The sequence below is a fragment of the Heterocephalus glaber genome, unplaced genomic scaffold, assembly GCF_053883595.1.
Source record: "Heterocephalus glaber isolate CG9 unplaced genomic scaffold, H.glaber_assembly_v1.0 deba00001067, whole genome shotgun sequence".
Classification (NCBI taxonomy): Eukaryota; Metazoa; Chordata; class Mammalia; order Rodentia; family Bathyergidae; genus Heterocephalus; species Heterocephalus glaber.
In genome coordinates this window covers 2,636,067-2,663,594 of record NW_028258187.1, presented here as the reverse complement: position 1 = coordinate 2,663,594, position 27,528 = coordinate 2,636,067, and the positions used below count along the sequence as shown (strand labels likewise).

The window sequence follows — 27,528 nt, the reverse complement described above, 5'->3', positions numbered from 1 at the left end:
TTGTACAGAGATGACTTACTAGCTAAACATTAATAAAGCTTTATGGTTATACTATTGGTTTGTTTTGGGGGGGTACCAGGGATCGAATTCAGGACCTTGTGCTTGTGAGGCAGGCACCATAACCACTGAGCTAAATCCTGGGCCCTATGGTTATACTATTAAAGATATAGGGGCAGCACTGGGGAGTCTGAGGTAGGAGGAGTACTGTGAGTTTGAGGCCAGCCTAGGGTACATACTGAGACTCTGTCTCACCTCCCCTCCCCCCAAAAAAACAAGATGTAGGGGGTTGGGGACAAGAGAATGTAAGAAAAATTTGAAACTTAAACTATAGCATATGAGAGAGGAGAGAAAAATAAGACAAAGGATTGATTTGAGAAATAGAAGGCTATTTATAAGTAAAGGTAACAGAAAATGAGAAATAGGAGATAAAGTTAAAAGGAAGAAAAAATTATTTGAAGAATAAAATAACAAAGAGCAAAAATTAAAAGAAGAAGAGGAGAAAAAGACAGAAGAAAAAAACTTAAACAGGAAGAAAAAGAGATAGGGAGAAAAAGCATGGACCAAGGACAAAAGAAAATTCCCCAAACCCCAACAAACCAGTGAAGAACGAGGAAAGGAAATAAAAAAATAAAAGGTTAAAGGAACTTTTCAGTGAGACTTTTCTGTGATTTTGAATGTGGACGTCTCAGAGTCCTGTCTTCTCCCTGGATCCCAAAATCGGGGCTCCTGGGCTCGCCTTCCGGGCCCTGCGGGGTCCCCGTCGGGACGGACGTGTCCCTGCTCAGCGGCAGATAGGGCCTCGGGCGGGAGCCTGCAGGCGCCAGCGGGCCGCAGGGCAGGGCAGGGCAGGGCAGGGCAGGGCAGGGCAGGGCCGGCTGGGCCGGGCCGGGCCGGGCTGCGGTACCTCCCACCTCCGGGCAGGGATCCGCGGCCTCGGCCCTGGGGCGGCCCTGCCTTTATAGCGCTCGGCCCTCCGGCCGTCCGGGGCCAGGCCCGCAGCTGCCTCCCGCGGCTGCGTCTCCCCCACTCACTGTGGGGCGGCGGCGCAGGGGACCCCTACATGAAGCCGCCCCGGCTCGGAGCCCCAGACCTTCCCGGAATGGCGCCCAGGCCCAGGCGGGCTCTGGGGCCGTGGCGGAGGCCTGCGTCGGCGACCGGCTGCTTCGGGTGGAGGAGCAACTGTGGGAGCGGAGCCGCGGGCTGCCTCTGCGCGTCACAGCGGCCTCGGGTGCGTGCGCCCCGCTTCCCCTCGCCGAGTCCCCAGGGGCACTGTGCGTCCTTGGGCTCCGGCGCCCGCTCCGCGAGCCTCGGGCTGCAGCCGTGGCGAGGGTCCCGGCGGTCCCGCTCCTTTCTCCGTGTTGTGTCTGTCAGGTCCTTCTCGGTTCTGGGAATTCACTCGCAGTCATAGTCTCTGTCTCAGTCTCTCTGCCTCTCTTCTTCCGACTCTCTCTCTCTCTTTGGCTCTCTCCTGTCTCTGTCTCTGTCTCGGGCTCTATCTCTGCCTCTCTCCGTCTCTGTCTCTCTGTCTTGGTCTCTATCTCTGTCTCTGTCTCTGTCTCTCCCTCTGTCTCCGTCTCTGCCTCTCTCTGTCCGTCTCTCTCTGTCTCTCCCTCTCTCTCCGTCTCTGCCTCCCTCTGTCTCTCTCTGTCTCCGTCTCTCCCCCGAGCCCCTCTTCCTCAAGTTGTTATTTACCGGTATCTGGATTCCAAATCTCAGAGAGCCCGAATTGGTGCTATTCATCACTCCACCAGCTTTGACTCTTACAAGGGTACAGCATGACTGCTGATGGGCGTGTTACCCTGTGTGTGAGCGCCTATCTCTAGCCCGGAAGCTCCCGCGTCTTCTGAGATGTGCATTTTCACCTTTACCCGCAGTCACCTCACAAAATGGCTATGAATTAACATTCCTGCTAACAGTGCATAAACATTATGCTCCTAAAACTTACACTAAAATGTTTGATATTGTTGCAATTTTTAGCTTTATGTCTGATAGGGCAAAAAATATTATCCATTTAATATTTTCCCTGATTATTGGGGAGGGTTAAAAGATTTTAAAGTTTGTGCCTGTTGCTCTCCTTCGGGGAAAGCTGAACGCTGGGCTTTGTTTTCGTATGGGTCCTTTGGCCGCTGGATTCTGTGCATCCCTGGCAAACGCTGTCCACCGTGCATCAGTGTTTGAGCCTCACTGATCTAACAGAGCAAAACTAGTTTCTCACTGTGTTTTTCTCAGTTTCTGGAACTTCTTGCATGTCCGGGTTTCATCCATACTCTCTCTTTCTGCCAACCATCTGTTTGTGTCTTTTATCTATTTTCATAAAAGATTTTCCCTAATGTTTACTGACAGTCTTAGATATCACTTTTAAACAACGCTTGGCTGTATTTTTAAAATTCATTTTGGAAATACTTGACTCTTAAATGGTACATGTAATCTTTTACATTTATTTCTGCCGTGTTATTTGGTGGTTTCTGTGTATCTAAATGCCTTTTCTGTTCTTGAGCCTATTCGGCAATTCTTTTGCCTTTTGTTGTCTTGGTTGATTTTCCTTGTTTGTGTTTCTTTCCTTCTATTAATTTGGAATTTGTATATTCAATTTCTGTACTTTTGTTGGTGATCCTTAAAATTTAATATGCATTTTGAACTTTAAACCTAAAGGTACCCTTTTTCTTGTTACCCCCAATTGGGAATATTTTTTGAGTTCTTTTTTTGTCAGACACTGTTTCTAGGCTTTGGGAAATAATCCTCAGAGAGGAATCTCCCAAAAATAAGTAACAAAAAGACAGAGACAAACAATAGAAGAGGGTTAGCTGATTTTTTAAATAAGATTTCTGGAGAGTCGTGTTAACAATTATGTTTAGATTCCATTGGTCAGAATTTGGTCAGATCACATGGGGCCCAGCATAGGAATAAAGGAAAGCGGAGGTCACGGAATGAAGCTTTGGGTGCAAATATGGACAAAACTAAGCAAACCGTTATTCCATTCAGGAGGAAATTTTAAAAATTAAATATATTTATCATATGATTCAGCAATTCCATACCTTAATATTTAGCCAAGAGAAATGAAAATGTTTGTGCACACAAATATAAAAATGAAAATATATGTCTTCTGAAATGCTCACGGAAGCTTTATTCATAATGGTAAACAGCCAGGGATTTAGCTCAGTGGTTCCGGTGCCTGCCTTGCAAGCGCAAGGTCCTGAGTTCAATCCCCAGTACCAAAAAACAAACAAACAAACAAACATAATGGTAAACAGTTGGCAGGGTGTGTCAGAGATGTGTCTCAGTGACAAGGCCCTTACCTGGCACTCTTAGGGCCCCGAGTTCAAGCCTCAGTGCTGGGCTGGGGGTATGGGGGAGCACAAAGAAAAATCCAGCTGGTAGAATGGACAGATTCTGATCCATTCACGCAATGGAACGCTGCTTAGTACCACGAAGGAGTGAACTAGGAGTGAACTCCATGTGGCAACATGAACAAATCTTAGAATCCTCCCACCCTGCCTGGTGAAAGAAGCCAGTTACGAAGTACCATCTTTGGTGTCATCTGTGGGTTCATCCCAGGAAAGGAAAAATTATGATGGAAAGCAAGTCCCTGAGAGGCTGCAGCAACAGCAAAGGGACTCAGGGCTTTTTGGGTTGATGAAACATTTTACATCTTAACTTGTGGTTCTTCATGCCTGAGCATGTTTGCCACCTTCCATCCGGTTATCTATCTAAATTTGGTGATTTCTGTTGCGTGGTAGTTATGCCACCTGAAAGTGATGAAAGAATGTTTGATGAAGCATCATAATATGCTGCTCGGCTGCCCACGACTCAACTTGTAGAAGTCATAGGAGGTAAACTCAGTACTTTTGAGTTGGAAGTTTGACTGTATTAAAAAGAGGATGAGAGCACACGAAGGAAAGAGAAAGATGGTGACCGCAGGTGTATTGGAAGGTTTTAAGTACACAGAAAAGCAATACTGAGCTCTGTAGGAACAAAGCAGGAGAGTCCTGCCTCTTCTGTTTTCAGTAAACGTTCATTTCCCGTCGTGCAAAAGTTTTCACACTCATACAGCTACTATTGTCAGTGACCCAGGCATCATTATGCTGTGTAAAGCGCAGATTCACCTTGGAATATCACATGGGGGAAGCGGGGAGCGCTGCTCCGTGGTGTGATGTGTGGGATCGTTTCCTCTTCGGTGTGGTGTGAATGCCTTTCACCCGTGCTCCTGGCTGCCGAGCAGCCCATGCTGGCTGCTGCCCCACAGCATCCCTGGCTCTGCTGCACTCACGTCTGCGGAGCATGCCTTCTCCCTCATTTCACTTTCAGCCTGTCTTGTCTTCACACTGAAAGTGCATCTTTCAGAGACGGCACACAGTGGGGCTTTTATTAAAAATCCGCTTACCTCTGGTTTGAAGTTTTTAGTCTGTGTACATTGAATATAATTTTCGAAGTGGTTGGCTATATGTCTGAAACTTTGCTCTTTTGATTTTCTTTTGTTCTCTTGTTATCTCTGGTATCTTTTCTCTACTTCCTTTCTTGCCTGCTTTTGAGTTAGTCAAACATTTTCTTAGTGTCCAACTTTAATTCCTCTCCCAGCTTCTTACCTATACCTGTGCATTTTTTCAGGGCCCTAGAGATTGCACAGTGCTTCCGTATCTTGTTATAGTCTCCCTGGAGGTAATATTGAGTCTTGTGACTCCTGACTGTTGTTTTCACATACACTTATTTACAGCCCATGAGTGTACCGTATGGTGTTATAATGTTTTGCTTTCAATGGTCACATGTCTGTTAAAGAGGCTAGAGACAGCAGGATGTGCCCTCTGTGTTGCCCCATACCCACTTCCTCCTGAGCCCTTGACTCCTTTATACAGATTCAGTTCACCCCGTGTGGTCACTTTCTTATCATTTCTTACAGTGCATGTCCACTGGCAACAGATTCTTTCAGTTCTTCTTCATCAGAACATGTCATTGTTTGCCTTGTTTGAATACTGTTTTCACTGGATAAAGAATTTTTGGGTTGCACTGTTATTTCAGACTTCAGATTCAGCCTTCCAGATGGTGTGAAGCAGGTGGAACATCCTTCAGTTTCCTTAGACATCTGGCTACTGCTTTTGACACATTTCTTGGAGGTCCTCTTGCTCAGACTTAGGCTCAACAGAGGACCCACAGTTGATTCAGAACTTCCACAGTTCTCTGTGACTTCATCTCATCAAGATTTTCTCTCACTTTCCTGGCATTTTGTTAGCCTTCAACTCCATCCTTGGACTCCAGCTAGTTAAACTGTCGGTTTCTTCCTGAATTGAATTTATCTGGTGCAGAGTGGACTGGGGTTTGTCCCCAGATGCACACAGAAATGGCGTGTCACCTGGTGACGTTTTCCTTCTAACACCCTCACCTTCCTCCAGGTTTTCCTGCTCTTTGTGGCTCTTCAGAGCCTTCGCGTAATCGTCTCTGATATTTTGTCCAGAGATTACATTCTACCTGGTGGCAGCTTTAGTCAGATACAAGCAATTTGTCTGTGATTGGAAGCAGAGCTTCCCTACTCTTTATGAAAATGACTTGGGGAAATGAGTGTTTGGTGGTTGTCTCTCAGTCGCCAGGGATGGCATTGGTGCTGATGGCCTCTGACCCAAGAGTAGCCGACATGCAGAAGTGGCGCCAGGCCTCGTGCCAGGGCCGGAGTGTGGCAGCGAGGCTTCGGGCCAACACTGCTTGATCGCATTTCTCAGGAACACTTGACTCGTCAGTCCCTAAGCAGGTTCCATGGCTGCCCAGAAACGTCAGGACTTACTTTGGGTATCGGAGTCCCTTTCCTGTGTTTATGCCTCATGCATAATGGGCAAGTGCTCCATCACCAGCTGCACCCCAGCCGAGTCGCTGCTGTAAACGGATGCAGCTTCGAGTTGCTGGTGTCCAGCACTGCCAGACAGGGCGGCGAGCCGTGTCCCTTCAGGGCTGGGCCGCTCGGGGAAGGATTGCTTTCTTGGGTTCGTATCTCCTTTGGGCAGTGTCACTGTTGCAGAGTGGCCAGGAGCTTTCTCAGTTTGCAAGTAGTGGGTTTCCTCACCCTCTGGGACACGCGTTTGCCCCTCCAGCGCCTTCTTGCCCCAACTGCCCGGGGCTCAGTCTGCACTGCAGATTTGCGTGGTAACTTTGTCCCTCATGGCTCCACAGCTTGTCATCCTGCTTCCCTCCGCCTTCCTCTTGGAAACGTGAACCTCGTGAAGACAGGGGCTTTTCCTGTGTCACTTTCTCTCATTCCTCTGCTGTGCAGGACGGTGCCAGGCACACAGTAGGTCAGCATGAATTTATGCTGATGGGATGGGAAGGGGTCACTGAATGTGAGGTGGAGGGAGTGTGTGTTCCCTCCACACATGTTCGCAGCAGCACCGTTCACACCAGCTACGTCTTGGAAGCAGCCTATGTCCAACAACAGCTGAAGGGATAAAGAAACTGTGGTGTTGTACGCCGTGGAGCACTGCTCTGCCATAAAGAAGGATAAGCTCAAGTTATTTGTAGGAAAATGGAGGCATCCTGAGACCATTAGTTAAGCGAAATAAATCAGGCCCACAAACTTAAATATCACACGGTTTCTCTTACACGAGAAACTCAAAGTATAAATAAAGAGCAAAATAAAAGACAGATAATAGGAAGGAGGGAGGTAGATCTTTCTCAAGGAGGAAGAGATGGGGAGAGTGGAAGTAAAACCAATGAAAGTGTGTTCTGTCCGTGCACCGACTCCCTGTGAGGAATGCGATCATCGTGTACTGCACACATGCACGAATAAAAATAAAAGCTGAAAGCAAATAGGATGCAGCAGGCAGCTCCGGGGGCCTCTGAGAAGCCGTGCTGGGGACAGGAGCCACTGGGGACCTCGCCCAGTTCAAAGCCGCTCCCAAGCCGCATGTGGAAGGACGGAGCGTGCTCCTCTACTGTCTGGTGTGGCACCAATCAATGGGCAGTGAAAAGACACAAACAAATGAACCTCAGCCATGCTCCTGAGGCAGTGAGTGCAAGAGAATGCTGGTTCCTACAAGGATTATGTCCGATGTGTCCTCAGGGAGGCTGGACTTTGGCAGTTACAGTTGGGGCCTGATTTTGTGGGATTCACGCCAGACCTGAATATGGTGAGCAGAGCTATGGGAGCGTGGCCTGGTTGCTTGTATGTTTTTCTTTGATTTTGTGAGCTTTGTAAAGGTTTAGTTGCCCCAAACCTTTAGTCCTCAGGCTACCTTCTGACTTTAAAAACACATTCCAGAGAGGTCATCCACTGAACCAGCTTCAACCAAAACAAAACACTGAGTACACTCTTTTTTTCTTGCATTGTTGGGATAATCTGCCCTGATTTTTAGAAAACAGGACCACCATTTCCGTTCCCTCAAAATTCTAGCTCTGTGCCCAGCTCTACTTGTTTTTTCTCGGAGGTTAGTAACAGGTGATCAGGTCGTAACTCCAGGTATTGCAGGTTTAGAACAGCAGCCTCAAGCGTAAGGACCACTGTCTTTACACCCCGCTCTGACAGCAGGTCTAAGCCTGCTTGGCCTCATGCTGGAAGATCGGTATCAGGTGCAGGGCTCTAGTCGACCTTGTGAACATCCTGAGCCAGAAGAACTCAGCACTCCCTGATTGGTATCAGGTGCAGGGCTTGGGCGTGTTCTGCACGCGTGTCCTGAATTCCAGGCAGAGGGGCTCGTGTTTGACAGGTCTCGCCCAGCTGCCCGGCCCTTTAACCCCCTTCTTCTGTGCTGCTTATGCCCGGTAGTTTGAGGTTTGGACTTTTTTACCCAGGACAGGACATGGACATGTAAACCCATGGGGAACAGGACCTGCCCCAGGTACCACCATGTGCGAGGTAGCGGTGTTCATGCAGGGCCTGTGTGAGCTGGTCCAGAAGCTCTCTGAGGTGTGTTTTCCTCCTTGGTAAAATGAGGATCGCTGCTATGTACTCCTCAGTGGAGTACTGTGGAGATTAAAGAGGGCATGCACATAAAGCTCGAAACACAGCTCCTAGCACAAATGTGGAGATGTGTAATTTTTATTACAGTTTTCCTTCTTGATAACTAGGATATTGCTGTTCCTTTTTAGTTTAAAGATTATTTTGATTTTTTTAGTCCATGTGTGCAGTACCTGTTTATGCTCCTTGTGTGGAGTTGGCACAGGTACATAACATGTTTTAATTCCTTCTTTCATCTCTTGGTCCTTTTCCCTTTTGAGTAAGGTCTATCTTCCTGTGTCCTACTACCAATCTTTACTTTGCCCTTTATTTATAGGTTGGATTTCTCATATAAGAGAAACCACATGATATTTAAGTTTGTGTGACTGATTGATTTCACTTAACATTATGGTCTCATCTAGAAAAGATTATAAAGCAGAAATCTTAGTCAAAGTTTTTTTAAGCGAGAGAGGAATCATCCAGGATACAATTACTGTATTTTTCCGAAAATAAGTTGTAGCCAGAAAACAAATCCTAGCATGATTTTTCAGGATGCTCACAATATAAGTGCTACTCCCCAAGTAATCCCCAGTTAAGATGGTCAGCCAGACAGATGCATATAGTACATATGTTGTAACACATGATGAACATATTGAATTATAAAGTGGTAGAATTAATACATAATTAAATATAAGTAGATAATATTATTGACATTAATTCTTAAAGTAAATGATATAGAAATTATAATTAAGTATTGTAAATACCCAAGCAGGCACCTTTGCATGACAGGTAAACCCCCTGTCAACAGATGAATGGGAGGCTTACTGCCAAATGACCAATCGGAACACAAACACAAAGCACAAATAATGCGCACTTGATAACGAACGGACGTGGTTGTGTCTAATACGAATCTTCATAATTCGGTTGGTCGTGCGTTGTGGCAGACACATTTAATACACTCGTGTGAAATAAAGAAAGGCTTCCTGAATTTTGCTGCCTGCAACTTTTCGTCGCTCTTGTGTGGACCGTCTTTCGTAACTGTCATCGTTTGGGTTGCTACTCCTGGTTCTTAAGTCTTCAGTAAACACTCTGTTTCATGGAAATTTTGTGAACCCCAGTCTGCAAGAGATCATGACTTGGGTGAGGAATTTGTGGGATAAAATCACTGCCAGCTGTGTTGCCAGTGCACTCTGAGCGGGCTACATGGAGAAGTGCTCGTTTAAGTAGAGCTCTGTGGCTGGCCACGAGACGTTGGGACCTGTGCTTCTTCAGGAAATGGAGTCACAAGAAATTCAGGACAGAATTTGGGGCTTGGAGAGTTATGCTGATGTCCCAGAAGATGTCATGACTGTATCTGTATCTTGTACATGAGTAAATGAATAAATGTAGATTGTTGTACACAAAGAAGTAAGACATCCTCTGAAAATGAACCCTATTTTGTCTTTTAGAGCAAAAATCAATATAAGACCCCGTCGTTTTGGGGGGAAATGTGGTAGATAGTGAGATGGAGGTGTGGTTTGTCTTACATAGACTTTGTGCTTCCTTGTCTGTTGATTGTTAATTGATTTGTTCTTAAGTTCACTTTCTCATTTTTTGCCTATTTATTAGCAAGGTCGGACCTTCTTTGGTCTCTTAAATCTGACTTAGTGTGGTCAAATATGCAGGGATTTACAGTGGTACCTCCGTTCACGAACACTTTTGTTTGTGAACAGTTTGATTTGCACAATTTTGCTTCCGTTTGTGAAGTCTGCTTTGTGTGATGAACACGCCTGCCAGAATCTTTCCCAGAATCCTGGAATGAATTAAATTCATGAACCGAGGCACCGCTGTCTGTGTGTAACTGGAGTCTGCTTGGATGCTAGTGGTATAAATTTGTAGTTTTCTCCTTTTGGACAGTTGGGTCCGTAATATGTAAGCCTTTGTGGTAGACACCCCGTTGAATTTAGTATCTGCTTCTGCATGCTCCTGGAGAGCTTACCAAGTACATTGTTTGCTGTGTCTGCCCTAGCCGGGTGCTCCTCCTCCATGTGTCTGCTCCTTGTCATCTGTGGGTCCTTTTGCTGTTACGTCTCCCATCACTTCTTTGTAGTGTGGGACTCAGTCCAGCACCCTTCTCTCCACCCACTCTGTCCCAGCACCTGGTTTTATTTAACTCTTAGCCTTTACTATTAACTCTAAGAATCTTATTTTGGCTACTTGTACATTGTTGTCTTTTTTCACTAGAAAATTAGTTTCATACCTAGAATTTCTTTCAGCTACTTACAAACTTAAAACTTCGTCTTCTGCTTGAGATGGTCTGATTTGTTTCTGTTGCTTGCAGACAATAAACCTGACTGACACAGAAATAGGAGCCAGGAGTGGTTGAAGTGACAGACAGCAGGGGAAATGGGCTGTGTGATTTGGCCTGCAAGGTGGTTTTGTTTTTGTTGTTTCTTAATTGCATCAGTAGTTTTAATTAACTAAGTCTTACACATAATGCACATGGTGTACATGGCTTCTGTACCTCAGTTGCTTCATCCAATCCTCAGAATGGAGATGCAGAGCTGGGCTTTATTATTGGCTCTGTTGCACAGATAAAGAAGCAGTAGCATGAAAGCTAAGGATGCCGGAGGCCGCATAGTGGGGTTGGGATTCCAGGCTGGAGGAATTCTGTTCTCACCCGGGAGCTGCAGGCCTGTAGCCCTTGGGTGGCCCTGGGGGAGCTGCTAAGCCTCTCCTTGACCTTGGTTACTCCTCCGTGCCGCAGCTCAGTGTGGGTGCAGGGCCAGGTGCCCGAGTGGAAAGAACCCAGAAAGGCCAAGCTGCTGGGTAGCGTGTGTGACTGGAAGGAACGACAGGATTTACATCTGTTCCTTTCAGCTAGAGGTGGAAACTAAACTCGGAGCAATGCTATAATTAAGCTAACATAATTTCTGTGTCTGACAGCCTTGGGCTGCGGGTGTCCTCAGGCCAAGTCACTATTGGATCTAGCATGAGCTGGTTGAGAGTTCTTGCAGGCCTCCTGTTTGCGGGTGAAGCTGTGGGTCAGGAAGGAGAGATCAGCTCTCCCGCACGGCTCTGCAGTGCTCACGAGGTCCTGAGTTCTGCTGTGCAGTCCTAAGCAAAGGCAGAATTTGCTAGAAAGTTTTCTTTTGATGAATGCCTTACAATCTGAACTTAAAATACTATGTACTGTGTATTGTAATCAGGGGAGTACTGGGGAAACCGGGCTTTGTGTTGAGCTACATCCCCAGCCGCCCCGCCCCGGGTCTTACTAAGTCACTGAGTGGCCCGGGCTGGGCTCAAAATTGTGACCCTCCTGCCTCAGCCTTCCAGAGAGCTTCATTTACAGGTGTGCGCCCCACACCCAGCTCTGTATGACTTTAAATAACAAATTAATATATTGATATGAGTTGGAGAATATGGTGCTGCTTAATGTTGAGAGTTAGAGCTTTTTAAAAGTAAAAATCAACCAGAAACAATTCAGTTCTCTGTCCCATAATTCAGTGCTTTACCTCAGGGTCAGGCCAGTGACAGTCTGTGGACCCCTGGGAAGCATGCACTCCAGAATCTTTGCTGACCAGAATCTGTTACAGCACACTTAGTGCTGGGGATAAAAGAAGCAAGTCTTCTGCCCCGTGCAGGTTACCAACACTCGAGGCTTTCTCCGTGGTGACTGATTCTAAGCCTTCTTCTTCCCCCCAGACTCTGCTAGAATTTGAATTTGCCTGAGAAGAATGTCTGTCATTCCTAACGGCTTCCCTAACTCTGCCCGTGTGCTTATCTTTATTTAAAAATGCTGGAGAGAGGGGCTGGGCTGTGGCTCAGTGGTAGAGCACTTGCCTCAAGTGCTCGGGCCCTGGGCTGGATTCCTCAGCACCGCGAAATCCATAAAGACAGTAGCTTGTGTACCACTGACATCCTGCGTAAGAATCGTCCCCACACTGGGGGTCACAGTGAGAGCCCCTGTTATTTTTAAGAGTCAGAGTGTCGCCCTCGGAGCTGGTCTGGGCTCAGCTGGGAGTGGCTCTGCCTTGTCTTTCTCATCCTCCTCTAGGGTCATCCTGGGAAAGCTCTTCTCGTGGTCATGGCCAGATTATTTTTGCAGTCAGATCTTATTTATTTGTCATTTAAGCCTTCTTATTTTTGACTGGACTCAGACTTGAAAGTAGAAGCTCTCAGAGAGGACAGCCTGTGTCTCTTGGGAATTTGTTCCTGGCATTTTCTGGGGCTTCCTTCATTTTCCTGGTCAGAAGTTTAGCGCACTCTGTAGCCTCATCCTTGTTAGCACAGTGCTTCCTTAGAGCAGTGTGGCCACGCTTATGTTGAAGGACAGGAGGAGTGACAAGACCCTGAATCTTAGGTGCGTGGGCCCTGGGTTCTTGCCATTCTTGTTTAAGGGCTTTCTGACAACGTAACATCATCTTCTTCAGAGAGACTGAAAAGTTTTCGGATTCTGCTCGCTCTTTTGAGTCCCAGGCAGAGAGGCACAGTAGTATCAGTCAAACCAGGAGTTTCCTTCCCTCCTTTTTTTACAGTAACCAAAGTAAGAGTACTGGCATCCACAATGCCACCCGAACAGATTTGCTCTTTCTCTCCCCAGTTCTCCTCGGTCTGTAACAGGAACGCCCCTCACTCGGTAGCAGGCACACTGGGCCCTGAGTGAAGATACCTGCTTCATGCAGAAACCCTGTTTGTCATTCCCACCACTGATTCGGACCACAGAACCCTTCCATTCTTCACCCAGAGTGTCAGCAGCCACTTCTGTGGTCACCCGCCTCTGTAGACAGTATGAAGTTCACGTTCATCGTCCACTTCAGTGAGTTTCTGGCAGCCATTGGCTGAGAAGGAGATGTTCAGCGTCATCCTGAGGCCACTGATCGTCCCCGAGTGCCATGAGAAAGAAGCCCAACTTCCACTTAGCCCAGGGCACATGGTGCTTGTCTGCCAGGGCCTGATCTTAAGAGAGCAGGCAGGAGCACGCAGGCCTCCTGAAGACGTGCACGGGTCTCGCATCCTGCTGCTTTCCTCTCATTCTGCTGACCAAAGAAAACCCCATGACAACGTGAAGAATGGGTGCTCTGCCGCACCCCAAGAGTGAGGCCTGGGGAAGCCTGGGGGTGTGGTGGAGGGAGGCTGGGTGAGGGACCCACAGCGCCGCCTGCCGAGCAGCCGGCAGCGACTGGATGGTTCTCTCACTCATCACAGACCTGGCGCCTTCATCATCCGTCATCCGCACAGGCGCCACGCCAGGAGTCTCCAGTCTCCCTCCATTGGCTCATTTGCATTGAATTCCCTGTTCATGCAAAAGATTTCATTGGGTTATGGGGCTTTCAGGAGCTTCCGATCTACATAGCAGCTGACCATGGACAAATATTTAGAAGATGGTGTGATAGCTCTAATAGCGAAAGTGCTTGCGGGATATAAAGGTTGCAGTAGAAGAAAGAAGCAATCAGTTCTGCTTTGTGAGAAGACATAGAATGCTTTGTGGGGGAGGAGAGGGTCCTATTAAATCCCACAGGGTGGCCGAGCCAGCATTCTCTGCAGGAAAGGTTCAGAGTCCTATTTGTGGGAAATACTGTAGCCGTAGTGAATGTAGTTAAACATCTCTTGTTTGTGCCCAGTTGTCCGAGTCGTGAGTAACTTTGCACTTCCTTCCTTCTGGTACCCATCGCGATTGTTCTCAAACTTTGGTACGCCCTGTTGTCACCTGGAGGCCTCAAGTTTGTGACGCGCTCCCGGCGGATGCTGGCAATGCGGGTCCGGAGGTGATGCTCCGAGCGGGAACTGCTGACTCGTTACCCTTTGCTGTGCACCTGCACGTGGCAGGGTGGGGAGCACAGGAAGAGAGACACACTCCTGCCCTCAGAGGCGGGTGAGCAGACGTGTGTGCTGGGACGCGGAACGTGTGCACTCCACAGACAGGGCAGCTAACTCAGAATGAGAAAACCCCTCCCTCATCCTGAGCTGAATTAAAGCAAAAAAATTATCATAAAATATCAGAAAGCGGCAACAAATAGAAAAGTGAGCACAAATCATTCTTTGCATGGGACTGGGAAATAGAATCATCTCTCAAGTTGCCTTTAAGAAATTTCTGCTCAAGATATTGTAGGCAGGCTTTTGCTTATACAGGTTAGGACGACATGAATTTGAATTAGTTACTTTCTGGATAAAGGAGAGCCTTTCCTTTGCTAATTGGTTCTACTCATCTTTAGCTGATTTTTATGAAGGTGGAGAAGAATGTTATGTTTATTGTATGAGATTTTGTTCCTTTTCTTTTCTGTTTTACAAAAACTGCTAGAAAGTTTACGCTTGTCTGAATGCAGACAAAGCTGGAAGGGCAGGAATGGTGCCAGCTGGAGAGGCCGAGTCGGTTACAGCTGGACCTGAGCTCGGGAACAGGAAGTTGCTTGCTGCACTTGTAGGCTCCCGTGAGGCGGCTGACACAGTGGCATCTTTGCCTCCAGCATAGCACCAGGCAGGAATGGAGTGGATTCGGGGCCGTGGACCTGGCCAGGGTCACGTGGTCATGGTGCACCGGGTGGGAATCGGCGAGAACTGGCCTCAGGTACACTGGAGGCGGGCACCTGATGCCTTGTTGGTCAGGTGCTGTGCCCAGCAAACAGGAGCACATGAGGTACTAGCCCAGGTGGCGGGCTGATCAGAGAGACCAGCTGTACTCGGGAGGCTGCCTCAGCAGTAAAGACTCTGTCCTTCTAACGAATCAGTCCTGGATGTGCAGTCTCTCACCCAAAAGGATATAGGAAGAGCGGGATGTCTGACTGCCTACTCATTTCCACTTTAAAATCAAAGCATATGGCATCTCAGTTCACGAACTCAATTCTCGCCACGATTCTGGTCACAAACTGAACTGGATGAGAACTGGATCAAATTTCCCCACAAGGTCAACACTGATCCTCACAGTTGAATTTGATTTGGTTCTCATCCACATCGGTTTGCGACCAGAATCGTGGCGAGAATCAGGTTTGTGAACTGAGATACTGTGTGCCTAAAGCTATGGAGAACATTTCAGTTTAAATGATTGTTCCTCATGGTCAAGGGAGTGGAAGTCAAGAAACATTATAAATGGAATACCTAAACTTTAAGATGGTATTGGACAATTAACTTTCATTGAAGATGAACCATTAATGAAAATTATTAGTCTTTTCAATTGTCTTTTTGAGGTGTAATTTAACTAAGAGTAAATATGTAACTTTATCCTTAGAATACGTCTGTGGATGAATACACTGAGCCACACATCCCGCCTACCAAATCAAGTAGCAGACAGAACATCCCCCGGTGTAGAAGCTCCATCACGTCGGCAACGGACGAGCAGCCTCACATTGGAAGTTACCGTTTACAGAAAACAATAGGGAAGGGGAACTTTGCCAAGGTGAAGTTGGCCAGACACGTGCTCACTGGTCGGGAGGTAAGTTTTCACGATCGCATTTGGCCTGGGCCTCTCCAAGAAACTTTCTGTGAGAAAGCTCTGCTCATAGTTGACGTTCAACAGGTGCACACAGTGAACACTGGGATGCGTGCTGATGGGCCTATTTCATGACATCAAAGTTGGCCTTTCAACACTTAGGAAGGAATCATTTCAACACATTAGTGTTCCTTAAAAATGAGCTTTCTGGCCGTGTATTTAGCTTAGTGATTCCACCGCCTGCCTCTCAAGCACAAGGACCCGAGTTCGATCCCCGGTACAAAAAAAAGAGCTTTCCTCGGGCTTCTGTTTTATTATTTGGCTTCTGTGAACATTTCTCATTACCTTGCTACTCAGTCTCAGGAACAACACTAGGATAAGTTATTTATTACTCAGGTAAGTTAGGTATAAGTATGTGTAAAAATGTAGAAAAATCGCTCACCAATTTTTAATCTGTTTAGCAACCACATTGCTATACAGATGGTTTTCTCAGGTGCTAAGAGAATTGGATTTCTAAAATCCTATGTGTTTTAAATAATCTGTATTTATAGAGTAAAAATGTACATAATCACATATACACGTACCTTGGTTCATGAACACTTTTGTTCATGAACAATTTGGTTTGCAAACACAAGCATTTTGCAAATTTTTTGTTGGTGAACTCCACATGAGATGATGAACATGAGCACAGCCATCTTTCCCACACAAACAGAAACTTTGCTGTCTTTTCCAGAATCGTGGAATGAATGAAGTTCATGAACCGAGGCACTACTGTACATGCATTGAATACTTATGTCCATGGGTTGGAGTTAAAGACTTTATTTAAATAAATGTTCAATATTTTGCCTTATTTACCTGATTAGGGCATTATTTAAAAAATCTCAACCATAAAATGCTTTTTTACTATGTTTTCTCTTTAGTCTATACCTGATGTTATTGTCATCTCTGCTTGAATTTAGTCCCTTTCTCCATTCAGACTTCAGGAGCTGTTTGGACACAGCTACCCTAAGCAAAACCATTGAGGATATTCAAATCCATCGTCAGTTTGCAATAAGGAAGTTTGGGTATCCAATTGCTCTACCCATGTAGTAATTATTTTATTAGCATAATTTTTAAATTATTGTAAGTTTATAAGCCACTCTCCCCTAGATTTGCTCCTTATCAAGATCATGAGTAAAAAGATCAAAATGCAGGATGATTTTTACATTACAAGGGGAAACTCAGAAGTACCAAAGGGTTAATTTTATTGACTGGGGATCAAATAGGTTAAAGACAGGTCAATGGGATATACTCTGAGGCTGCCCAATTATCAAAACTTTACCATCCAGGGCCAGGGTTTTAGCTAAGTGGTTTCACTGCCTGCTGTGCAAGCACAAGGACCCGAGTTCGATCCCTGGTACCAAAAAAAAACTTTACCATCCAATTATGTATGTGAATGGTCAAATAAATTGAATATCATTAGGAATGAAACATAGATTTTTCTTTCTAGGTTTTTATTCATTAAAATATATAGCCTCAACTATAATGATTCTGTTTTTTAGGTTGCCGTGAAAATAATAGACAAAACTCAGCTAAATCCTACCAGTCTACAAAAGGTATTTAATTACTTTCATAAGTAATTAGAATGTGTTTATTATTCATATTAATATTATATAAAGTCAGTCATATGAAACTTTCCCATCGGTATAGTACTGCATTTCATCAGTATATTGATTTAGGGATGACATAAACACACTGTTTATGACTGATCAGATAGTTGCTTGAAAAATATCTACTATAGGCTGAGTATCTCTTACCCGAAATGTTTGGGACCAGAAGTGTTTGAGATTTCAGAGATTTTTGGAATTTGGAACATTTTCATAGACTATATTAGAATGTATGCACCATACGAAAGAAGTTTGTCTCTTTTAGTTAAGTAGAATAAATCTTTGTGTCAAATATTTTGAAGTATTCAGGATTCTTCTTAGTGAAAAATCAAGTTATGAATTAATATTGTTCGTAGGCGGGTTTTCTTTCATTGCTTCTCTTGGCTTCTCTTCACAAGAACTCATCTGTCAGACAATTCAGTATAAAAGATAGGAATGTTTCATCAAAGGTCAGAATGTAAAACAGCAGAAAGTTAGGATTGAATGTCACAGAAAGCAAAAGCCTTCTACTTCATTGTTTCAATGAGAAAATGTTCTCAGATACACATTTTAGCACCTTAAAAATGAAGCAAATCTTTTAGTGTTTAGGCCATATATGCTAAGTTTCTATATAGTGACAAATACATTGATTTTATAAGAATAAAATGAGATCGCAGTCACGTATGTAAATGTGACATCAAGGGCCAGGCTCCTAACCTGGAGATCTCATAAGAAAATTTTAGTATGGTGTGTTTAACTACATCTGCCATAGTTCTAACATTAGATTAAAAATTTAGGTTGGTGATATCAAAACTTTCATTTTCACTTGGCTCTGCTGGGTAACTCAGTGTATTTTTATACATTTCTTTTTAGAGATCTTTGTACTTTCTCGGGATTCTTTTTAAATTTGACAACCAATATAACTTTTCCTAGCCCTGGTATTTCTGATCAGTGAGGACATGGCAGGTTTTCTGGATTCTTCCTTTTCTGTGAATTGAGATAATGTATTACAGTCTTTTTTGGAGAAAGGCTGTTCTACAGCCAGTCTTTCAGCTGATTGGGATGCATTTGTGTGAGTGATGAAAAGCCATGCTCCCTGAACTGCAGAATTACTCAAAGATGCCTAAAAAAAAGAAAAAAAAACTGGGCTGAAGCCACAGTGGGACAGAATTTTGCGCTCCTGTATGCTGGAAGCCCTTTCAAAAGCCACAGTCTGCCTAGCTGTGCCCAGGGCACTGCCTGCAACCCACCTCGGCTTCAGCTTTTCCTGAGTTAAGCCCTGCATCACCTGGGAAAGAGTGGCTTTAACGACATCCAGAGCTTGTCCCTTGGGCCCCAGTAGTGTGACCCCAACCCGTGTCCTTCTCAAGGGTGCCACAGACATCACACAGCCATAATTTTGCTTATGAGATGAGAAATGACACTAAGTGTTGCTTCATTTATCTTTTTTTTTTTGTACCAGGGATCGAACTTGGGTCCTTGCACTTGCACAGCAGGTGGCAAAACCACTGAGCTAAATCCCCGGCCCTGTTTCATTTATCTTAATGACTGAAAGATTTGCTTGTGGCTGATAAATAATTTCTGTTACAGATTCTGCTAATCTTCACAGACAAAATGTGCCTTTTCCAAACAGGCTATAAAGAATGGTACTGTAACCTATGAAAATAAAAGCAAAGGAAAGACTCAGATTCAGTAAATGTAGCCAGTGCTTTGTATGTGTTGTTGTTTTTTAGATAATTTACGTTGATGTTCATAAGATACGTTCTCTGTTTAAAAGGTTTTTTGGGGGGAAATAGATCGAAGTTTGACTGGTTATCGTGGTGGAACATTTGACATCTGGGCTCCCCCATTGGGTCAGGAGCATAAAAATTGTAATGAAGTGAAATTCATTTGTTTTTCTGAGCATTATCAGTTCAGTTTTATAGATAAAAATAGTAGGGCTGTGGAGGTAGCTCAGTGGCGCCACGCCTGCCTGGCAAGCGTAAGGTCTTGAGTTTAATTTCCCGTACCGAAAAAGAAAATTAAGGAGTAGATAAAAATAGCAAAATATGCTTCCACTAAAGACACGATGATAGGATATTAAGAGTTCATTTTAATCCCCTTTCAGAAGGTTTTGGTTACATTTTATTCTGCTTTGATCTGTTTAAGCTGATCCCACTCTTTTATTCTCTTCTGTGTATAACACAGGAAATATTGCCCTGGACACCAACATCAGTGATAGATAAAAGAATCTAAATTTGTGATGCCAACTGTTTAAAACCACTAAGATATAAAGTTCTAAAAATAGTTTTGTCTTTGGAATCGCTAAGAATCTTCAACATTATTCTGTTCACGTAATATGCTCATATATTTGCATCGCATATTTTAAATAAATAGAATCCAATTGGATGAGTTTTTTTTTTTACCACCTGGATGCTTTTTTTCTCAATCTTAATTTTTATTAGTACATGTTCTCGTACGTGATGATTACCTTCCCTGTGGGGAGCTGGTGCCTGCCCATAAGGGATTCCACCCCTCTCCCTCCCCGCCCACCCCCCCTCCATCTCTCTGTCCCTTCCCCTTTGAGAAAGATCCGTCTCCCTCCTTCTGATCATCTGTCTTTTATTTTGCTCCTTATTTATACTTTGGGTTTCTCATATAAGAGAAACCATGTAAAACTTAAGCTTGTATGTTTGGTTTATTTCACTTCACATTATGGTCTCAAGGTGCATCCATTTTCCTACAAATGACTCAAATTTAATCTTCTCTATAGCAGAGTGCTACTCCATGGTGTGTAAATACCACATTTTCTTTATCCATTCATCTGTTGATGGACATGTAGGCTGCTCCCGAGATTTAGCTATTGTCAGTCGTGCTGCTATAAACATGGATGTGCATGGATCGCTGTAATGCGATGTCTAACTCTTTCAGGAAGATACCTGGAAGGAGAATAGCTGGGTTGAATGGAATTTCTAGTTCTAGTTTTTGGAGGCGCCTCATACTGATTCCCATGATGGTTGTGCTAGTTTACATTCCCACCAGCAGCGTGGATGGCTCCTTAGACGTGTTGGAAGTGGGTGCTGTGTTTTCTTGTTCCTTGAAGCCTGAGCCCTAGCTCAGATGTTGCGGGTTTTGGGGAATGGTCCATGGCCATCTGAGTCACCTTGGTCTTCTCGTAAGCAGGCTATAACATGGAGGGAAAGAAGAGCAACTGCACAGTTTTCTCATAGCTTGGAAATTTCAAGTGTAAGATTAGTTCTTTTCCCAGAATCCCTCTACCCGTGAACACGGACGCAGCTGCTTACACACAGCTGGCAGCGTTGCCACGCATGTGGGCCTCAGCGTTATGGGCGTCACTTCATCTCTGCCAGAACCTTCTCTACCTGTGCATCGTTTACAACTGGCGTTTTCTCCTGTTCACGGGGTTGCACCACATTCCCAGTTTACAGAACGATGTAGGGGCCCGGAAGTCAGAAGATTTCCTAACTGGGACGGCGTGAAATGAAAACAGACACGCCGACCACTACTCAGCACTATGTCCTTATATGGCACAGAACCGGCGCTGACATTACGGACCATGTGATAGGACACAATTCCGCTGAAGCAGGAGTGTAAACACTCGGCAACTGACATCTTAAATTAGATTTTAGTGAACAAATAATCCCTTTAGTGCTAGTATCAGTGGCCCAAACCTTCTAAACTTTGTGCTTTCAGATACTGCCCAGACATCTCTGGTAAGCTAATAATGCCAGACAGAATGTCTACAAAATAATCCCTGTGGTGTGGAAAACTTTGATCACTTAAGATAGAGAGGAGAATGGAATCCCAGACGCCATGTTCAGAATTCAAGGTCTCTCAGCAAAAATATCCCTGAGCCAAGTATGCAAAGCCAGTCACAAAATCTCTGGCAAATACTTTGGTTAAGCACTTCCCCACCAAAATGGTAGTTGAGAGGAGAGAAGGCAAATACTCCACAGTGATGGACACTATGGACTGTGGTGAGTCCTAACCTCGTTCCTACCCAGGAAGGCCCAAATTGGACAGCAACTGCCCATAAAACTGAAGATTTCCAGGGGCTGGGGGTTCAGCTCAGTGGTTCCAGCGCCTGGCTTGCAAGTGCAAGGATCTGATTTCTATCCCTGGTACAAAACAAAACAAAACAAAACAAAACCCCTGAAGATTTCCTACCAGCCTCAGTTATCTGGAACAGAGCCAAGAACCAAGAAGGAGGCTGTGGGGGCTGGAGGCGGTGAGGGCTGTCGAGTGCAAATGGCAGAGCCCCTGCCTCCACTCAGCTCTCCCTTCTTCCTGCAACACGCGGTTTTAATGGACTTTGGCCTTCATTTCCAGCTCCTAGGAGCCTGAGACAATTTTGCAGGAGGTGGTGAACTTGGCTCGGTAACGGAACTTGTGGACATTAAGCAAGCACTGTCACCCCATCCCGGTTGGAAACTGAGCAAGAGGGGCCGGGGATGTAGCTCAGTGGGTGGCCAGCCCAAGGTCCTGAGTTCGATCCCCAGTATCGCAAAAAAAAAAAGGAAGGAAGAGAGAGAGGGAGGGAAGGAGGGAGGGAAAAGAAACTGCGAAAGGAAAAATAGAAACGGAGGTGAGAATCAGAGACGCAAATGCTGGTGTGGGCCCAAGGCACCTGTTTTCTTGCTGTGCCCAGGCCGGCTCCGAGATCCCCACTCTCCCTTCTCCGGGGTGTCCCTGGCCCTCGGGCTCGCTCAGCCTACTGTAGACCCCGCCTGGAGCCTCCTGTAGGGCGCCGGAGGAAGGCGGCTGGGGCGGACAGCTGTCCACTCCCTGGGCCCCAGTAAGAAATCATTGAAATTTTTATTTTTTTTTGGTACCAACTCCGGTCCTTGCACTTGGGCAGCAGGCGATGAAACCACTGAGCTATATCCCCGGCCCCAAATTCAAAGTTACTTTTTGGGGGGGGGCGGGTATGAGGGATCGAACTTGGGTCCTTCTGCTTGTGAGGCAGGCGGCGGAACCACTGAGCTGAATCCCCAGCCCCCCCAGTAAGAAATCAGAGGCTCCACAGTGCGAGGTGCGGCTCGGCTCGGCTCGGCTGGTGGCCCTCGGCAGCCTCTGGGAGGCAGCCGCCCTGCTTCCGAGGACGCGGGGGCCAGCCGGGGACCCTCGTGCTAGGCGGGTGGGTGAGGGCGGGCGCCTCGCAAACCGACTCTGAGGATTTTGAAACTGAAAAACCTGACTAAAGCAGGAGCAAAGCACCTGAACAAACACCGCGTGGGACCTTGTGCCCTGGACGACACGCCTCGGCGCCGGCAGAGCAGGTGAGGCCTGGACCAGCGGGCCTCCTTCGGGCTCGGGAGCCATGGGCTTCCTTCCCGCTCCCCTGAACCCCAAGTCCCTGGGATCCGGCAGCCCCACTCCTGAGTCATCACCAAAGGAGCTGAAAATGTGCATCCATATCAAAACCCGCGCACAAATGTTGATACCAGATGATTCTTAGTGGATACGACCTGGGAGCCACCAGGCTGCCCTCCAGAGAACAGATGTGGTGCGTACCAACGGTGGAATATTACCCAGCCCTGACAGGAGGTGAGGTCACAAGCCACGAAAAGATGTAGAGGCACCTGAAGTGCATTTTCCTGAGCGGAAGAAGCCCAGCTGAGAAGGCCACACTCTGTATTAGCCCACGTGTGTGGCCTGGTGGAAAGCAGAGCTGTGGAGAGGCTAGGACCATGAGTGGTTCAGGGGCCGGGGCAGGACCGTGGGCAAGCAGGTGGTGTGCAGCTGTGTCTAGCACAGTGGGAGCTGTTCTGCACGATGCAGGTGGTGGCTGTGTCATCATCCGTTTGTGCCAATGCGTGGAAGATGCCCACAGGAGCGATGCTGATGCTGGCTCTGGGCGCCTGTGGTGGCGGTGAGTCCGTGCTGTTCGCTGATTGTCACAAAAGCACCACTGTGGCCTGGGGCTTTGACGGTGTGGGCAGTGCGTGTCTGGCAGAGGTGAGCAGGTAGATGGGAACTCTGTACTCGTGTGTGTGTTCGTGTGTGCATGTGTGTGTGTGTGTGTGTGTAAAACAACCCCTGGTTCCTGTACCTGAGGAAGGCCTTGGCCGGCCCTCCAGCTGAAGTATTCACAGTCTATGGAGCCCAGCTGCCTGCTAATAGTTGCTTTCCCAACCTGTGGGGCTGGTTAGGAGGTGAGGGGTCCAGAACAGCCAGGGCCGGCTCCCTCTCAGGGATGGGACTTCCAACTCAGCCACAGGGCTGCGGCCCTTGGGGCGGTGTGGGACGTGCTCAGTGTTTCTTCTGCACGGGCCTTCAAATGCAGGGTGAGGTGGAGGCCTGGTAATTTGGCGAGACCTAACAGAACTGCAGATGTGACCACCCCACCCAGCAGGAGTTTCTGGATACCTGCTTTAGGGAAGCAAATCAGAAATGTTCACTGTAGCATGGGTCACGTGGTTTTTAGTGGAAGAAGTTTAAGCACCCTCGGTAGGATAGTTATAAACTATGGTTTCTTTATATTATGTAACAGAACACTGCAATTAAAATAGATGGACCAGATCTCTATCTAAATGAGGATGGATCTCCAGACATGATGCAGCGAATGAAAAAGAGGGTTAGAATGAGATTTTCAGCATGATTCCATTTATCTAAAGTTTAAAACACAAAAAGTAATGAGTAACATACTTATACGTGTAGAAAAATTATGGGAGTACGTGTGATGGATGGTGTGTACTAACCTCAGGTCAGGGTTATGCCTGGGGCGAGAAGGAAGGGAGAGGTGGGATAGGTCCTCGTTACAAGTGTAATGGCTGATGCCAGTGATACTTCGTGAAAATACAATTATTAACATTTATTGTTTTTCTTAAAAACAAAAATGCAAATGTAAATACTTAAAGCAGAATATTAACATTATTTGTTAAAAGTGATAGATTCGGAGGTGCTATATTGATTTTTAAACTTTTCAACTGGTATGAAATAGTTTATAACCCTACAGTAGGGAAAAGAACATTCATTCCAGCCTGAGAGGGACATTTCACCCCAGGCCCTGGTGGGAAGGAGCTCAGTGAGTTTAAGGACTGAGAGAGATGCTGAGCGGCTGGCGTGCAGTCCATCCAGGAACAAGAGCATCCTGACAGACCAGGGAGGCAAAGGGCTTCGATCTCAGGGCTGGCCACACACGCTAAAGATCATGGATTTTGTTCTGGTGGCCTAAGGAGACCACCAGTTTGGTATGAAGAATCATGTGTTGGGCTTGAATTCCTGAGAGACAACCAAGTGAAAATATTGGAGAGGGTGGAGATGCGTAGACCAAAACTTTAGGATAAAAGCGTGTTTGGGATGAAGAGTTAAGATTCAGTCAGCAGAAACCCTGTGTATCTGTCAGCTTTCCTGTCCCTAAGTGTCAGTACTTGACAGTACAGCTTAAAGGAGAGGTTTAATCTGGCTCATGTTTCAGGGGATCTAGTCTATGGTCAGCTGGCTCCAAGACAGAAACAGCATGGTGGAACACCATGCTAGATTCAATCCATGACAGCCAGGAAGCAGAGAGAAGGGAGGAGCCAGGGGCAAGAATGCATCCTTCTAGGTCACATCCCCGTGACCCACCTCCAACCAGGCCCCACCTCCTAACAGCACATTGAGCTATGAACTCATCAGTGCATGAGTCCACTGATGAGCATAGTGCCCCATGATCCAGTCACCTTCCAAAAGCCCCACCTCTGAACACAGGGGACTTTTAAAGGTGCATTTTAGATATAAACCATGACACCATGATAAAGCCCCCAAGAAGAGCAGGTAGATTAGGGGGCTACAACCTCAGCACTGAGGAAGTCCATGTTTAAACACTGAGGAGAGGGTAAGGATCTGGCAGAAGACAGAATGGCAGTGCTGTGGCCGGGAGGAAGACGTGGGCAGTCACGTGGGAAGATGTGCTGTTGGAGCCTGGGAAAACTCCTGGGTGGCCACCCCGAGATTCCCAAATTTAAACAAAGAGTGCGCTTCACAGTTAGACTAGGAAGGAGCTGTCTTGAACGTGAATGAACTTACCTTTTATATTCTTACTGGCATGCAGTTTTTAAATTATTGTGTCTTCATAAAATGTATTTCTATGGATGTGTGCACGTGAAACACAGAGAGACTTACGTACTTCCTGGATCTTATGGAGCCATTGTTGAGGGCCGATAGGACAAGCTTCTCTGTTGCAGCTAAGCCTTAAGGAGATTTTTCCATTGGGATGGAGTTTTATTGATGTATTTTTGCATATTTTATATCTTTTTAAAGGGTACGATAAAATATACACGACATTTACCATTTCACCCATTTTAAAGCCCAGTTCAGTGAGGCTGAGTGCTCTGTGGCAGGCGGGCCTGTCCAGATCCAGACTCCTCTCCTTCCCAGCTGACGCTGTGTGCTCACCAAGCAGTCCCTCCCACCCACCCAGCCCTGGAGGGGCTAGGAAGTTAAATGCTGGTTAGTAGCTGATTGGCTACCCTGTTCAGGGACCTCAGATAGCAAGGCAGTCAGCGCCTGTCCTTCTGTGACTGCGTTATTTCACGTAGCATATGGTCCACCAGGGTCATTCATGTTGCAGTGTGTCAGGATTTCCTTCCTTTTTAAACCTGGACAGTACCCTATATACTGGACTCAGAAATAGAATTTCTAAGTCGTATGGTAAGTCTATTTTTAACTGTTTTAGGAATATGGTTTTCAGTACAGGCTTCATCATTTGACATTCCCAGCAACAGTGCAGAAGGGTTCCAATTTCACTGTGTCCGACCCTTCTATTTTTTGTTTTGTTTTGTTTTGTTTTTTCTTGACACAGGGTCTCACTGAACCACTAAGTTACACAGGCTGCCCTTTCACTTGCCACCCTCTGGCCTTAGCCTTGCAGCGTGCTGGGACTACAGTCGTGTGCCTGGCTTAAAAAAAAATAGTCGTCCAGCGGAGTTCGAGGGGTATCTCATTGTGGATTTGACTTGTGTTTCCCTAACATCAGTACAGTCAAGCATCTTCCCCTGTTCTTTTTGGCCATTGATAGATATTCTTTGGAGAAACATCATTTCTGGAAACACTAATTTTAAATTTTATTCTGACAAAACACATGTCTTAATATAGACTTTTTGGAATATCAACTCTTGGTTCTTCTATTTTCTTGAACAAATTGCTTGATTTCAAATCTGACATATACTCAAAGACAACATAGAGGGGGAAATGCCAGATCATACTGCTGTTCCACGAGTCCAGTGCTCCTGCATCTCTCGTGAAAATGAAACAAAAGAGATGACTTTAAGGAGTTGGACCCCCAGGGAAGGCCATTTGAGTAAAGGTCACAGGGAGGGCCATTTAATTCCATTTCCACGGTGTTTGTCTTTTGTTCCTACTCATGGAGGGTCACTGAATACACTTGATTTTAGCCAAAAGGCCGGGAAGCCAGGAAGGGTCACTGAATAAAGTGCCAGTTCCCTGACGATCAGCACATTCACAGCCCACATGGGCACAGAGCCACTTGAGTTAGTCTAGTTATGGTTCTTCTAGAAACTCAGTCTCAGTGAAGTCAATATCTTTATATGGATTGGGGGCCGAGAAACAAGCCTCATTTCAGTTCATTGCCAGAATCTTGCTGCGTCTTCTGCACAGGTGATTAAAGCATATGGATGCTTTCAGTGGCTCTCTGCTTGGGTCTTGTCTTTTAAATGGAAATGTGTCTCCCTGTTTTCTTTGACAGTTGTTTCGAGAAGTACGAATAATGAAGATATTGAATCATCCTAATATAGGTATGAAATTTACATACATGATTAGTGAAGAATTATTTTCTATAATTTGAGGATATTTGAAAAGATACACTTTTAAGAATGCTTTGCATAAATAGAAGAAAAGTGATAAATTGGGTAAGTGACACTTCGGTTAAAAATAGATCATAAGGAACTTCACTGAAGGCTACAAATTGCTGTTTTCTACCACTTTGCTGTATTTTGCTCACAATCCAAATAATTGTTAAAACTAGGAGTTAATGCATTCAAATGCTTTGTATCTTCTTGTAGATCTCTCCTTATAGAGAGTACGCATGTACTCATTTAGGTATTTATAAAAAATGAATTCCAGATATTTTAATAATATGTGCTCGAATTTGATCATAGTTTATAAGCAAAATAACTACCTGCATTTTTAAAGAAAACAGAGAGGATTTCGATTTGTTGAATTTTAGTAATTTCTAATTTCCCCCATCATTACAAATACATTTATTGATTAGATACATTATTATTTAAAATCATTTGATTGGTAGTAAAAAACAGTTCTTTAAAAATCTGTTTTTTTTTCAAATACTTGTTTCTTGCATATTTAAAATTTTTGTCTGTTTATAGCTATTAGTGTGATTATGAGTAGTAAATAATTTCAACTATATGAATCTAATTTTGTTTTTACCGGAAACTTTTGTAATAGTATATAGAGATATTTTGCTTTAATATCAAAGATTATTTAACATTTTATGATATGTTATTATAGCCTAGTCTCTTTTTAAGCATTTTAAAATTTTGTTTCTCTGATTTTAGGATTTCTCTTTTTATTTTCTTATTCTGATTAGAAAATATATGGTTTTCGAATCTCAGAAACTTTTTAACTCA

At 45.3% G+C, this 27,528-nt stretch overlaps 1 protein-coding gene and 1 pseudogene across 4 annotated transcripts in view; one reads left to right on the top strand and one right to left on the bottom strand.

Annotated features, from left to right (window-relative positions):
• Mark1 (microtubule affinity regulating kinase 1) overlaps window positions 1-27,528 on the top strand; it is a 114,776-nt gene that overhangs the window by 50,146 nt on the left and 37,102 nt on the right. For 3 of the 4 annotated variants that reach the window (XM_021246416.2, XM_004867402.4, XM_021246414.2), the window contains exons 2-4: window positions 15,117-15,320; window positions 16,859-16,912; window positions 26,631-26,679. In XM_021246416.2, the coding sequence (XP_021102075.1) occupies window positions 15,117-15,320; window positions 16,859-16,912; window positions 26,631-26,679 (307 nt within the window). Of the gene's footprint in view, window positions 1-13,254; window positions 13,767-15,116; window positions 15,321-16,858; window positions 16,913-26,630; window positions 26,680-27,528 lie in introns of those variants that run through there. The other variant, XM_021246417.2, reaches the window with a different exon arrangement.
• LOC101712246 (small ribosomal subunit protein eS6 pseudogene) lies at window positions 12,032-12,757 on the bottom strand (annotated as a pseudogene).